The 16,183-nt window shown below is 45.5% G+C and overlaps 1 protein-coding gene across 5 annotated transcripts in view; it reads right to left on the bottom strand.

Annotated features, from left to right (window-relative positions):
* odad2 (outer dynein arm docking complex subunit 2) overlaps window positions 1-16,183 on the bottom strand; it is an 80,882-nt gene that overhangs the window by 15,883 nt on the left and 48,816 nt on the right. For 4 of the 5 annotated variants that reach the window (XM_047159441.2, XM_017482649.3, XM_047159440.2 and 1 more), the window contains 4 exons: window positions 14,264-14,497; window positions 12,821-12,931; window positions 12,490-12,644; window positions 5,543-5,785 (listed from right to left, as the gene is read on the bottom strand). In XM_047159441.2, coding sequence (XP_047015397.1) covers window positions 5,543-5,785; window positions 12,490-12,644; window positions 12,821-12,931; window positions 14,264-14,497 — 743 coding nt within the window. The remainder of the gene's footprint in view (window positions 1-5,542; window positions 5,786-12,489; window positions 12,645-12,820; window positions 12,932-14,263; window positions 14,498-16,183) is intronic. The other variant, XM_047159442.2, reaches the window with a different exon arrangement.

The raw sequence follows: 16,183 nt of genomic DNA, 5'->3' as shown, positions 1-16,183 counted from the left end.
GTGTGTGTGTGTGTGAGAGAGAGAGAGCGAGAGAGAGAGAGAAGCACCTGGTTGTAAAGTGCAGCTGTATGAGTCAGGATACAAGCGCATAAAAGCAGCGTGATATTTATTAAGGGCTAACCAGGAATCCTCATCAAGGTCAGAAAACAGAAGCAGGAAGTAATACCAGAAATAAAGGAAGATGGGTACAAGTGACGAGCAAAAACCTGGACACGATCAAGAAACCTGCCAATGACCGGACCGAGTCGGAGACTAGAACAGAAACATCATCGCACGGTAACGTAAACAAAAAGCAGACGACACGAACTCAAAACAGGACGGGAAATCGGCACTCGTGCTGAAAAGAGGGATCTGTGACACTGGGGGTCTTTTATACAACAAGAGGAGCTTTGATGGCTTTTCCGTCACAGATCCTCACCTGTCCGATTCATGTACTGCAATAGAATGTGACAAGACACATGATCAGTGTCTCACCTGGCTAGAAGCCGCCCACAGGAAATGTGTTCCCATTAGGAGATCCGTTTAGATATTTATAGCTGCAGCAGGCCACGGACAAACACGCACACATACAGTTCGCCGGGCAACTCAGATGTCGTTGCCGACACACAGGAGGGAAAAAAAACTCAGGGAAGGTCCTCCTTCCAAATCAAACAGTCTTACAGACAAGAGTCTCTATATTTCACTGGTCGGGAGCGAAGGTTTGCTTTAAACGCAGGCTGTATTTCACACAGCGGACACCACTCTACTGAAGGCAGTAGTCAGGCTATGGGAAGCCGAGCAGAATGGCTCCTCAGTGTGGCCTGTTTGTTAAATATAAATAACACGTAACCTGTTTCCCATGTGTGTGTCGACCGACAAGGCCGACATTCAATGCTGTCATGATTGCTAAACCACTCTGTAATCGGGGGGTTCTTTTTTGCGCCTGAGGGCTCGGGGTCCTGTACTGGGCAGAGAGGATCCGGTGACTGGCTTCGTCTCTGCAGCTTATAAATCATCTCCTGAGTCATGATAACAAGACAAGCCCTTAGCAGAACCCGGAGGGACCGCTAAATCCCCGAGTTTACAGCACTGAGTTGGGTACAATGACATGTCAGCAGAGTAAATGTGCTGAGTGGTGAAAAGAAAAAAAAAAAAAAGCAAGACAACGTGAAGGATTTACAAATATGGAGGACGGCAAGTCTTTTTATCCATGCTGATTTACTTGTGGATTTATGTACATGCTACATTTAAGTGCAAAATATTTACATTGATTTTTTAAATTGCACTTTAATATTACCTTTAAAGCTTATGCAGAGTGTTCTCACGCTTGGCAATTTATAATAACTTGCAACAGAGTTGTATGAAGAGATACAGAAGTCATGCTTAGCGGTGGGGTCGCTAACACTGGTCTCCTATCTCAGTGTGGACACTAACACTGGTCTCCTATCTCAGTGTGGACACTAACACTGGTCTCCTATCTCAGTGTGGACACTAACACTGGTCTCCTATCTCAGTGTGGACACTAACACTGTTCTCCTATCTCAGTGTGGACACTAACACTGTTCTCCTATCTCAGTGTGGACACTAACACTGGTCTCCTATCTCAGTGTGGACACTAACACTGTTCTCCTATCTCAGTGTGGACACTAACACTGGTCTCCTATCTCAGTGTGGACACTAACACTGGTCTCCTATCTCAGTGTGGACACTAACACTGGTCTCCTATCTCAGTGTGGACACTAACTCTGGTCTCCTATCTCAGTGTGGACACTAACACTGTTCTCCTATCGCAGTGTGGACACTAACACTGTTCTCCTATCTCAGTGTGGACACTAACACTGTTCTCCTATCTCAGTGTAGTCACTAACACTGTTCTCCTATCTCATTGTAGTCACTAACACTGTTCTCCTATCTCATTGTAGTCACTAACACTGTTCTCCTATCTCAGTGTGGACACTAACACTGGTCTCCTATCTCAGTGTGGACACTAACACCGGTCTCCTATCTCAGTGTGGACACTAACACCGGTCTCCTATCTCAGTGTGGACACTAACACTGTTCTCCTATCTCAGTGTGGACACTAACACTGTTCTCCTATCTCAGTGTGGACACTAACACTGGTCTCCTATCTCAGTGTGGACACTAACACCGGTCTCCTATCTCAGTGTGGACACTAACACCGTTCTCCTATCTCAGTGTGGACACTAACACCGGTCTCCTATCTCAGTGTGGACACTAACACCGGTCTCCTATCTCAGTGTGGACACTAACACCGGTCTCCTCTCTCAGTGTGGACACTAACACCGGTCTCCTATCTCAGTGTGGACACTAACACTGTTCTCCTATCTCAGTGTGGACACTAACACTGGTCTCCTATCTCAGTGTGGACACTAACACTGGTCTCCTATCTCAGTGTAGTCACTAACACTGGTCTCCTATCTCAGTGTGGACACTAACACTGTTCTCCTATCTCAGTGTGGACACTAACACTGTTCTCCTATCTCAGTGTGGACACTAACACTGTTCTCCTATCTCAGTGTGGACACTAACACTGGTCTATTATCTCAGTGTGGACACTAACACTGTTCTCCTATCTCAGTGTGGACACTAACACCGTCAGTGTGGACATTCTCAGCACTGACAGTCTCTGTGTAATGTCCTACACAGACATGACCATGCTGGTCTGTGACAGGAAACAATCATATGGCAGCTATTCCAATTACTTAACAAACTCCACCATAGAGCTCTCAAAATAAGCCACAAGACAAAAAGGAAAAATGTATGTGGGAGGCAAATAAAGGCTCTCTGTCCACAGCGAAGTGTAAATGCAAAAAATAAAGAGCCGATCCTAAATATACATGACTGGAGCATGTTGCTTAGGAGGTGATGCATTTTCCTGGAGCCCAGTGCTCCTTGTTGCTCGCACACACAAATGCAGAAAGTGACCTTATTCCTTCAAAAACAAGCCCTGTGGAGTTTTATTACACCACTGTGGTCGCATAAGTCCATAAACATATTATTCTTTTAGACAATCTCTGGTTACGCTTGCCTAACTGAGACGGCTCGAACATAAAGCCCTGTATTTGTGTCCAGCCTTAATTAGGAAGAGGACTGGAGTCTATAATAGTCTTGTAAAAGTAATACGATTCAGATGGTGCAAAACACAGTGGAACACATTGGGTCATGTGCTGTGCTACTCGAGAAATTCCCAGAGAATCACGTGGCACTCGAACGCTGTTAAACATGACGGCTTTTCTTTTGCGTTACGTGGAAAAGATACGCAGATGTTCTTCAAAGTGAGCGTGAGGTAATAAGGATATGTTTCCTGTCCATTAGCTTGTCCCGTTTTCTTTTCACCGTCGCCGCTACCGTATTTGTAGCCGTCTATCCTCCTATCGGTGGCTTTTAGATGAGCGTCGTAGCCGCACGTATACTCTGAGATTTTATGAAAAATTTCTCACATTGCCAGAACTTTGTCGTCAGCCATCTTTGTTCGCGCTGGCCGTCGGTGAGCGCGTCACGTTATGCTTTGCCACCAACTACGATGTGTGATTTTTGACAGGAAGTCATACAGTGTGAACCCACCTTAAGAGAAATTTGGAAAATGACGGTGTCCGCAAGGCAAAGATGGACACAGAAGTGGATCAGTTCTGAGAAGCGAAGCACTGAGATTCTCCAGAAATAAACAAGGAGTGCATCAGGCTTGATGCACTATGATGGACTGAAGTGTTTCTCATGTTTAGCCAGCTATAAAATATGTCTGTGGGTCCCCGGTTCAATCCTGAGCTTAGGTTACTGCCAGTTGGAGTTTCACATGTTCTCCCTGTGTCTGCGTGAATTCCCACCAATTCTCCGATTCCCTCCCACCTCCTGAAACATGCTGGTAGTTAGAGTGGTTGGTCTATTCCCACCACGCATCCTGTTTTCCTGGGACTGGCTCTAGAATCTCGGCAGCCCTGATCAGGATGAGGTAGTTACCGAAGATGGATCGATCTTCATCTTCATAGACGCGCTAATCTCTTATGGCCCTTGGATGAGCATCGTTTCAGATCATGCTTGAACGGCATTTATAAATGGAGACGCTAACCGATCTACCGAATCAAACACAGTAAACAAATTCCTAACTAAATTCGATTAATTTGTTTAGTGGAAAGCCCCAAAATGTTGTCTGAGGATTAAAGTTTATTGTCAATACAAATAAAGAACTTTAAAAAGAAAAAAAGAAAAAAAACATGGTGCCGTGATCGCAGATGGCGAGATCACAAACACAGGTTAAAGCTAGAAGCATGAGGCTACACCCTTGTGGAACACCTGCAACCTCTTCAAGGAAATCACTTCCTTACCATTAACAAAAATCAACAAGAAATTAGCACAACAAGAACAGAATGGATTTCCATGAGTCATGTCTTGAGCATCCTTCGGTTTCTTTTAAACTGGCTGTTCTTTATTGATCCTCGTCAAGCTCAACCAAATTCGAGGGATGTGATCCGCACATGGTGGACCGAAGGTATTCTCGGTGCATGTCCTGCTCTCTGCTCCAGTTTCGTGTGGCTGGGCCTGACCGCTTGTGCCAACTTCGTGCTGCAGCTTACACAAAATGACCGCAGTGCAACAATCAAGGCCTCCGCCCTGGCCACAAATATGAGGAGATCAGCAGGTAGCATAAACAGAAATCCCTGTGCTCTGTGATTAAACCACTGAGCCATGAGGGTTTCCACACTGGACCTGTCAGGTCTTGGACGGGACACAGACATGGGGCTGGTCGGGGCCTCTGGGGACCCTTTGGATCCGTCGCCGCTGTGGTGAACACGGTGGGTTAAACTGAGAACAACAACACTGTGCCTTACTAAAAACCAAACCAAGCAAACAATAAGAGGGATGTTTACGGACGTCGCTAAAAGAGCGGAGACAGAGATATTCCGCGCTGTACACTGTCGAAGCATTGTTCAACGACCGTTTTAGATCCAAGAGCGAGCGGAACTTGGCTTACAGTACAAAATTGGTGGCAACAGCATATTTCAGCCAGAGCAACATTGTGGTTTCCTCTAAACCCTAACCAAGCGAAGGGCAGAGGAACCATTTTAAAGTTGGCTCGTCGGACGCTCGCTGCTGCCAGCGATGTAAGCCTGTACGCTACTGTCGGAAAACGCTCGACTTAAAATCTTAAATCTATTCCGGGCTGTGGTTAGTAAACGCTCTGATATAGTATATCACAGGAGGGGTCGTGTTGAAGAAGTAGAGCGGTCCTCTACCCTTCCCTTCCCTTCCTCACCAAGCTGGAGCAAGATGATAAGCAGCGAGACCGTGTGCACGTCGGTCCAAAGAGATTTCTTTCCAACTTGGAACATTCTACGCTCGGAACAATCCTTTTGCGTCGCATTTATGATCATCTCAAGAGTAACAAAATGAAATCTACCGTATATGGAGAAAACTAGAGAGAGAAAAAACATAACGTAACCACTCAATCCAGTGAAAAGCCTCGTTGAAGAACCTGTTGCAGTGAGTTGTGATGGGGGCCCAATATGAGCTGTTTTCAAGAAGCCGGACCCCTGTGAAGACTTACGCCATGTTCTCACGGTCCGTAGCGCATGCTCCAACAGCCCTGGTGACATTGACTAGCAGGGCCTGGTTGGTTCCAGTGAGCAGGCTGACCAGAGGAGGGATGCCACCGCTCTTTCGGATGGCAGTACGGTTGATCGGTCTTTGTGCGCACTCTCCTAGAGCCCCCACTACGTTGACCAACACCTCTTCGGGCTGATCTGACAGCAAAGCCACCAGCATCTGCAATGCATTGTACTCCTCAAACCTGTAGGACACAGCGAGAGCGAATAGACACAGTAACATGAATAAAGAACCGTCTGAAGTTCCGAATGATTTGATTAGACCTTTCATTCACCCACCATACTTATAGGCGTATTCGCACTGAATATCTGAACGTCACAAAAGTGTGAAAGAGTTTGAAGTGCTACTGGAACATTCTACATCATCCCTAAAATCAACAAATAAACGGAATACTATACTGTTTATCGTATATACAAGTTATCACATGCTCAGGCATCTGCTGACGTATCTGAAAAACACAGAAATCGAGACAGCTTTAAATATGAAAAGCATCAACAGATCAACAATATTGTTCTGAAGTTCATTTCAAAATCTCAACAGAGAGAGAAACCCTCTGCCTATCTAGAAGCTTGATTGTAAGACCTCTCAAGCGCATGCTAGGCGGTCGATAGTGGGATCCATCGAGTAAGAACGAATCAGGTGACTGCAGCGCGGCATCGTTTCCCACGCTTCTCACTGCACACACTTACTCTCAATGACCGTCATTTTCTGCGGCTTGGAGCGGGACGGAGAGCGTTCTCGCTGCAACGTTGGCGTCGCTAGCCAAGATCTGTACAGTGGCGAACTACAGTAAACATTTAAAACGGGTATGCTGTGGTCACAGAGAGCCTCGACAAACCTCTGATGTACGATTAAGTTATATGAGTCTTTTTATTCGCAGTTACGGTCTCTGGCATCCCCATCCCGAAGGAGATCGGAGACCGTGTCCAAGGTCACTTGGTTTTGGTCGCAGTCCAACGAAACTTTTCATGCAAGAAACACAGTAATGAAGAGGACGAGTGCCCGAGCTAGAACGACTTTTAAAAAAAATAAATAAATAAAAGCTTGCCTCAAGAATAATCAAACTTTATAACACGCACAAACTCCCCGAGCTGTAGATTAATATAATTACTGCTTGATAAATGGTGTTAAAAGGGTGTATTCGTGGTAAAACCAACACTACCACAATATGAACCAGTGTTTATGAGCTGTAGCTACAAACAGCGGGATGAAGACCGAGCGCTCGCCTTATTTAATCTTGTCAGACTCGCTAAGTGCTTCACAGTGGACCTTCTGTCCAGCAGCCCTCATGATTAATTGTGTTCGAGCGGCGTAGAAGATGATGGCTTTAGCGACAATATTTTTCCAGAAAACAGAATCACTCTGGTAGGTGTTTGTTGACACGGGGAAGTGTGAAGGAACGTAAATCACGCATTAGAGCAAAAGGTGCAAATTAGAGCTGGTGGTTTATGATCGTCTCAATACGAGCGACTGACCGGGATTTTTAGTTTTCGCTTTGACGAAGAAAGCAGTACAGTGTGAACATGTTTTGGTTGAGATTATTATTCGGAATGAGTGAATGAGAAGGGAGGAGAAGGGGACTGATTGATGTGTTATTATTAGATGTTTACAGGTAAGAGGGTGTAGAGTAGATGAAAGGGGGCAGTGGTGGCTTGGCGGTTAAGGCTCTGGGTTACTGATCGGAAGGTCGGGGGTTCGAGCCGCCACTTTTGGACCCTTTAGCAAGGCCCTTAACCCTCTCTGCCTCAGGTGCGTTGTATCATGGCTGACCCCATCTTGTTTCTGCCCCCTCTCTCATCTTTGTTTTTTCTCTTTATCGTGTCATAATCATGTGCACCTGTTTCGTATTAATCCCTGATTAGTTTGTATATTTAAGCCACTCTACTCCGTGTCTTCGCCTCGTTACGAAGTCTCATTCGGTTACCGTGCTTTTTCGAGCCGGCGTTTCCCACCGTCCTGGTTTTGACTCGTGTTTGTGATGATAGATATTCCGTGTTTGATGCTGCCTGCCCGTTACCCGACCCCCGTCTGCAGTATGGATGATGATGATCCAAACATTTGAGGAAAGTCCCAAATAAAGTACACGCAGAGTCGCGCCCTGCCTCTCACCGCATGATACGACACACGCTCGTATACTGCGTATCATACAGAAACTGAAAACGGCTTCACTGGTAACATTACGCTTAAACAAACATGCTGTACAGCTGCTGTAGTATTTACCACGTGATGAAGAACAGTGTGCTCTCAAAACAAACACAAAAACTCTATGAACATATTCTTTAACCGTCAATCCGCTCATTCCGACGCGTCATTATTCAGGCAAACGTCTAACACGTTCTCTTCCGGGACTCTCACCCACCGCCGTTCGGACTTTCAAACCTGCGCAAATCCTTTCCCCAGAGCCGAAGCCACGACACCACGCTCCTGCTTCCCGAAAGCCATCGGTTCATTTCCCTCTGCCTACGTCTGTGCTCGCCGCTCGCACTCACATCACCGTCACTCAAACAAAGACATGCTGTCTGCCTTTGGCAACTCAAGCTGTCTGTCTGACCTGCTCATGTACTTGACCGAGAGAAAACCAGAAGGGGGGGGGTTAGGGAGGGGGGAGGAATTTCCTTGAAAATTACAGCTGCTGTAAAGTGTAAAATGTGTTCCAAACTGATTTCTGTCACGAAATGCCACTCGGTCTGTGATTGATGTTGAAGTGGGCACTGCGGCGCTCTGAAACCCAGATGGCCCAGTGAAAAGTTCTGTTACGTGTGTGACAAAAACAGTTTTGTCAGTTTATTACAAACGCAATGTGCGACCTTGACGGTTTTATTATATACATATATATATATATAGAGAGAGAGAGAGAGAGAGACGAATTTTAAACGTATATTGAAACAGTCGGACCGGCATCACGCTGCTTTCCTCTCGAGTATGAAATTCACCTTCCTTCACACCCAACCGTGTGAGCGATCCAAGAGAACACACTGCAGAGCATTTCTGCGCTCTTACGCACTCATTTTCCTTGCCGCATTCCACTTTATCATACCCAGCACGTAATCGGTCGCTAATTGGAGGTATTTTTGAAGCTTGCGAATGCAGCGCCATCAATTGCAGCTACCATGCGATTATTAGTCTCATTATTATAATGACTTTTATTATTATTGCTGGCGCGGTGTGCGAACAGAGCTCTGAGTCATTAGCTATGGTTGGCCATGACTTGTCGTCTCGCCGTGCCCGGGCTCGGCCGTGCAGTTCCTCTGGCTCTCGGTCTTTCTCCCGCTGCTGCGTTCATGCTAATAGAGGTTGTGGAGTGAGTCAGGCGTGAGGTGCGAGCCAAAGGCTTGAAATGCATTAGTCAAGCTTTTAGAGGTGGCAGTCGGGCTATAAATACCACAAAATATCCTTTGTGGATAAAATAGTTTGAATTATACTTCCCATTATGATTTATCCTGTAATTATTTCAACTTTTAGGAAATGTTCAGAATATTCTGTGGCGGCAAATTAGCAAGGTAATAGCGTTAACTATTCGTCTCTGCATGCATTAATATTTCTGCTGATACTACTAGCATTAGCCGAGATTATGATGTACATCGCGGTGCCGTTGAATTCTGGATCCTGATTGGTCAGAAGGTCTTGATTAATTTTCTAAACAGCTGCTCCGACAGCTGCAAATCACGGGTTCATATTGACGTCAATGCACTCGTTCTGATACGTCATCGTTTCCATAGTAACGGCTCGTTCACCGATTTTTGTCCGGCGTACGCTCCTCATAAACTGAACATGAGAAAACGACGATCACGTCGTTCACGTGTTGAAGTTTTGTGCGAGCAGAAATGTGTTTATGTAACATTTATGGGAGGAGTCTCCAGTGTCGGCGCTTCGTAACACTCGGAGGTAAAGCTGTAACTTTCCGACATCTTCAGGACATTTTCTCGGGTGATCATCGGAAGTCTGCTGCGGTATAAGAGGAATGAAACACTTCATGATGTGCGGTTATAGGACAATAATCAACTACGGGATGGTAACAATGACTAGATTAATGATAACGAGTCTTTATTGATCACATAATGGGGTCAGAGCGCAGGCTCAGCCATGATACAGCGCCCCCTGGAGCAGAGAGGGTTAAAGGCCTTGCTCGAGGGCCCAACAGTGGCAGCTTGGCAGTGCTGGGGCTCGAACCCCCGACCTTCCGATCAGTACGTGGACTTGCTACACTAAATTCGTAAATGAACGCGAGATGCCGTGCAATAGACTGGCATCGCATCCTGGGTGTATCCTGACCCAGATACTAAATATTTATACAAACTTACTCCCGAGCTTTAGCTGTATTTGAACCTTGTATTTGATCTAAAATTGAGTTTAGCAGCTAGTTAGTAAAAAACATGTGTTTATGTAAATTAGTCACAGAGTAAGAATGCTGAAATGAGCGCATTTCAAACCGCAGCTGAGAAACCTGAGAGTGTTTCTGTTAACGTGACATTAAGTGAATTGATGAAGGCACGAGCTTTAATTTGGAAAGGGCTTAATGTGATATAAACGCACGATAAGGTTCTGTTCGATTTGAGTTATGAGATGGAGAGAGAGAGAGAGAGAGAGAGAGAGAAAGAGAGAGAGAGAGCGCGTGAGAGAGAAAGCAGTCATACTGCTACTGGGCCACTGCAGACACGAGCCTCCCTCTGCATTCCTCCTCCCAAACAACTCCATTTTCTGTCTGGGACACGGCCAGACAGTAGAAACGTCCACAGATCCAAATCTATCAAAACGCCATAAAAATCCAAAAGCACTCTTATCATAAACTAAAAATGTGAGGCTGCTTTATCAGATCCTTGGCCTCGGCGTTGTAAAAACACAACTCTGTAATTTATAGACAGGTAATGGTGGAATAAAACGATGCATATTTGAACCGTGTATACTACATGCGTACCACATGACAAAATAAATAGAGCTAAATCATTTTTATATGAAAGTACCTTTGTGACAGAAAACACTTGCCAGGTCATGGTTCCAAACTTTTTTTTTTTTTCACGAGGGGGAAAAAAAATGACTTCAAAAACGGCAGAAAAATTACAGCAGGAAAGCCTCCAGGATCGTCATCGCGCTTGATGAGGGAAACGGGACGGAGGCCGACGTCCTCCACAACCTCGTACGGTCGTTCGTCCGTCCGTCCGTCCGCTCGCGCCCGGGAGGGGGAAATACTTCCCCCGACTAACTCGTCACTACGCTTCGCTTCACCTCACCTTTACCTACTCCTTCGTTAACGGTGTGGGCGCGATACGAGTGAACGCGTTCCTCTGGCGGACGGTCATCGTAAATGATCAAAATGTTGGCGGTCGGTTGGAACGACGATCCCTGGATGTTCTCGGCGCTGAGCGATGCGAACAGACGAGACGTCTCGTGAAGACGCGACAGGTGTGACCGAACATCCTCTGCGTCCTGCTCGCTCTCGCGGGTACCCGAGTACGTACATGCGCTCCGTACGGCGAGGAAACACCGCCAATCACTCGTTCGACCCAAGGGCCCAAACTATCTCCTACGTCAACTCGTAAACGAGAATTAAACAATTTCATTGAGAACATCAATTATACACAGTAAAAAATAAAAATAAAAAAAACTCCAATTCCACTGAAAGATGGCGCACGTTCCTCTACATTTATAACGTGATCCGTTGGATTCTCAAACCTTTTTGTTGCCAAGGACCCCTTTAACTGTGGAACAAATTCTGAGGACCATCTCGGTATGGATTTATTTCATGAACATTCTTTAAATTAGTCAAATAATATTTCAAATAATAATAAACTTTCCATCGACATTAACACATAGTCGTCCTTGGTGCTTGGCCCCTTTAATAGAAAAACTTTGATCATTTGGACTGTGATTTCCATCGATCTAAATGGACTCATGGACCCCTTGGCTACGCTTGACGGATCCCTAGGCGTCCCAGAACCGAACTTTGAGAACCTCTGACCGAATCTACAACAGCGTCAATGCTAAATTGCAAAGAACGACAAGTTTGCAACAAGAGAGGAGTTCTCCGCTTCATCCCATCGGACCATGGGAAAAGTCACGCGAGGAGTTTAAACACACGCCTCACCGTGTTCTCTACACCGATCTGTGCTCACGCCAACATGAAATGCTTAATTACCGGCTAATCGATTCATTCGCTCACTTCTGCTCTGCTGGATTTCTTGTATTTTAAAGTCCCCATGAAATCAAAATGGAAGTTGTGTGGCTTTTAGTATGAATACGCCGTTTTGAACATTTAGAAGATATATACGCGTTGAAAATTCACAGCCTCTCGACCACTGATACGGATCAACGATGATGATGACATCATCCTACACGTCGGATTTCCTGTCCGCTCAAACGCGCTGTAGAATCTGAAGTGTCCCGCCCCCGACATTTAAAAAAAAAAAAAAATCCACGGTGCTAACCGTCAAGTACGGCTTAGCCCGGGCTGTGAGGTAAGCTAAACGCTATTGGCTATTTAAAAAGGGGGAGGAGCTACACCATATCTCCCGCCCTGACTTCCTGTTTCAGCGGAAATTTTTCAGCGTTTCAAGGCGCTTCGCGGTTACTTTAATGTCTTTTCATTCGTTTGTACAGAGTGTGCGTGCGCTCTTCTTTGTTTTGACGGTGATGCGACGGCGCAGGAGCGCTGTGGACATTCCGGCTTCCCGTATCTGATGGACGCGCCGTGCGAACGATTACAAACTCGGACTGAACGATGTGCAGAAAACGTTTCAAAAATAAAGATGTCCTTTCTGTATCTGTGTATCAGTGATTCACCGGCACATATATACGGTAAGTCACCGCATGCAGCTTATTCCATCATTTATAAATGTCTTGTTACATATCTAGAACTATCTATGGATTATAAACAGTAAAACGTAGGCGTACTTGGCTACGTTCTCCATGCTGATGGAACATTTCCAGATGGCCCCGGTGGCAGCGGCGAGCAGTTGCTTATTATCGGCTTGTTTCAGCAAAGTGACCAGCGACTGCAAGCCGTCGTACTGCAGCACCAGGTCCCGCGTCTGCTTGTCCTCGGCACACTACACACACACACGAGCTTCAAATCAACCCCAAGCTGATGTGATACACGTGTCTGCTATTTATTTCAAACCCTTTCCATTTCAGAGGAGTGAGAACGCGGCCGTGAGCAGCTGTAAAAGCACTCTAGCGGTGCTGAAAGGCCATCAGTCACAGCGCTCGGCGGCTCGGAGATTACCTTGAAGATGGCACTCGCGCAGTGCATCTGAAGCTCCTGGTTGTCGCAGCTAAGGTTCTTCACCAAATCCTCGATCATTCCCTCGCTCTGTATGGCAATCCTGTAGCTCCTCTGCCAAACAGAACGAGAGAACATTCTTCACCATGCAGCTCTCGCAGCTCAGCTAGCATTACAGCTTTTTAAGGGTTTCTAACAGGACTTTCAGTTATGTCATGTTATGGTTCTTCTACTCGTCGATACCAGGAACGTCAGAACATTGTATACAGCTCTGCTGATGTTTGCCTGGTTTAAATAGCCGCCATGAAAAGCACATACATACACACACACACACACACACACACACACACACACGTGTTCGGCCACTAGACTCGTTCTATAAAAAGTCAGCAGGCTGATTATAAATGATATGATATACATACAGCTATATAACTGTTGCTATGGATACATCTCAAGGGGCTTCTATGACGACAATTTAACATTATATGTTAAACTTACGGTTATGGACTTGTTGCTATGGTTACATCTCAAGTGGCTTATATGATGCTACTTATCGTTACACAATATACATGCGATTATATAATTGTTGCTATGGTTACATCTCAAGTGGCTTATATGATGCTACTTATCGTTACACAATATACATGCGATTATATAATTGTTGCTATGGTTACATCTCAAGTGGCTTATATGATGGCTACTTATCGTTACACAATATACATGCGATTATATAATTGTTGCTATGGTTACATATCAAGGGGTGTTGTCTGGCTTATATGATAGCTGCTTAGCATTATATCTTATATGTATCGCTATACAACAGTTGCTATGGTTACATATCAATGGATGTAAACTGGTTTACGTGATGGCTTCTTAGCTATATATAATACATGTACAGTTTCATAGTTGTTGCTACGGTTACATCTCCGAGGGCATTATCTCACACACGCTAATCGGTGCCATATTATGTTCTACGGCCATCGTAATCTACTTTATGAAAAAAGATATTTCAAAGAGATGACTCGCTTCCGATTCGACCGGCAGGCGTCTGCTAAGTTCTTTGTGTGCTCTAGTTAGCACAGAGCTAAATGCAAACGTTTGCGTACGATTACTTGTAACTACTACCTTGAACTACTATGAAATCTAAGAAGTCTAAGAAGTTAGAAGTGTCCTGATGTAGAAGAATAAACCGTAAAAAAAAAAAAAAGTATTATTTGTGACCATGGTGTTAAATTCCTTAATGGCTGTTTTTAGGAAATCTGTCTTAAAACATTAGCATGTGATGTAAGCATCATAATGACATGCTAATATCACTGGATGTAAACAAGACATGTTTATGACATGCTTATGTCGATCTGATGATGCAGATTTTGAGTAGAGTGTTAGCAGTGAATCGCAGCAGGACTAAGTTTAGGTCATGTCTCAGAGCAGCAGTGAGAATTAGACCTCAGAGGCGCACTCCTGAAGCGTGCCCACCACGGGGATGAGCATGTTCTTCTGGGGGGATTTGAGCAGACGGCCAAGCAGAGGGATCCCCCCGGCATTACGGATGGCCTCCTTGTTCCTGGTGCTCTTACTGCAGCTCCACAGGGCCAGGGCACCGCAGCGTGCCACCTCCACATCCTTCTCCTGCTCCGCGCTCAGCGTCGTTGAGTTAGGAACGCAGTCCAGCAGGTCCACCTGACACACACACATACAGTCAGTCCTCGCAAGTGCTGAACATAGCATTTTATACCAGGACACTCACCACCAGCAGAGATTTCACATGTATGAGAATCCCAGGGGACCTTAAACACTTTTTCATGACCCCAAAAACCAAGCCGTAAATCAGGCGCAAGCAAAGAAAAAAAAAGCGAAGAGTGGAGTGTTTCTCATCTCAATTAGTAAACATAAGGAGCTTTGGGAAATTTCAAGTACAAGATATTTCATTGGAGCATTTGGGGAGAAAACTTGAAGATGAGGCATTGTGACTTTGTGGGACCTCTTTTCTAATGGTCTGCACTTATATAGCGCTTTTATCCAAAGTGCTTTACACGGTGTTTCCTTCACAGTTTCACACACACACACCAATGGTAGCAGAGCTGCCATGCAAGGCGCTAACTTGCCATCGGGAGCAACTTGGGGTTCTGTGTCTTACCCAAGATTGCTTCGGCATGACCCTATGATTAGTGGACAACCCGCTCTACCACCTGAGCCACAGCTGCTCCTGTGGCTTGTTCTAAATACAAAACCTGAATTTGAAACCTGTGACTGGCAACTCAACTCTGACTTCAAAGCTCATGACTCAGGACTTGACTCAGACTTCAAAGCCACTGATTCCCAGCTCGGCTCAGGCTTCACACCCACTAATTCCCAACTCGACTCAGACTTCAAAACCACTGATTCCCAACTCAACTCGCTGGTTCCCAGCTTGACTCAGGCTTCAAAGCCACTGGTTCCCGACTCGACTCACTGGTTAACAGCTCGACTCAGGCTTCAAAGCCACTGGTTCCCGACTCGACTCACTGGTTCCCAGCTTGACTCAGGCTTCAAAACCACTGATTCCCGACTCGACTCACTGGTTAACAGCTCGACTCAGGCTTCAAAACCACTGGTTCCCGACTCGACTCACTGGTTAACAGCTCGACTCAGGCTTCAAAACCACTGATTCCCGACTCGACTCACTGGTTAACAGCTCGACTCAGGCTTCAAAACCACTGATTCCCGACTCGACTCACTGGTTAACAGCTCGACTCAGGCTTCAAAACCACTGGTTCCCGACTCGACTCACTGGTTAACAGCTCGACTCAGGCTTCAAAACCACTGATTCCCGACTCGACTCACTGGTTAACAGCTCGACTCAGGCTTCAAAACCACTGGTCCCCGACTCGACTCACTGGTTAACAGCTCGACTCAGGCTTCAAAACCACTGATTCCCGACTCGACTCACTGGTTAACAACTCGAGTCAGGCTTCAAAGCCACTGGTCCCCGCCTCGATTCAGACTTCAAACCTTATGACTCACAATTCAAATCAGCCTTCAAAGCATATGACTCTTAACTCAACTTGTACTTCTTATTCACTGCCCAGTTGCTCAGGTAACTCAAATGACATGCATTACAACACCAGTTACTGCTAAGCCTTTTCTTTTCCAAAAGAACCATCACAAAGTTAATCTTTCTCGGATTTCTTTCTCTGACCTCCCCATAAAATGTAGACAAACACTTTGAATACTAAATCAAGGCTTCTTAAACCGACGAGGTTAGATCCACACTTCTAAATACTACCACTCTTTATCCTCTTCCACAGGTATAATTTAAGACACAGGAATGCACAGGGACTCCAGAGTTAGGGACTCGGCGTGGACTCAGAATGCAACAACTTGTGA

The sequence above is a fragment of the Ictalurus punctatus genome, chromosome 13, assembly GCF_001660625.3.
Source record: "Ictalurus punctatus breed USDA103 chromosome 13, Coco_2.0, whole genome shotgun sequence".
Lineage (NCBI taxonomy): Eukaryota > Metazoa > Chordata > Actinopteri > Siluriformes > Ictaluridae > Ictalurus > Ictalurus punctatus.
Note: the sequence above shows the minus strand (reverse complement) of the source record. Positions and strands in the feature narration are given on the sequence as shown.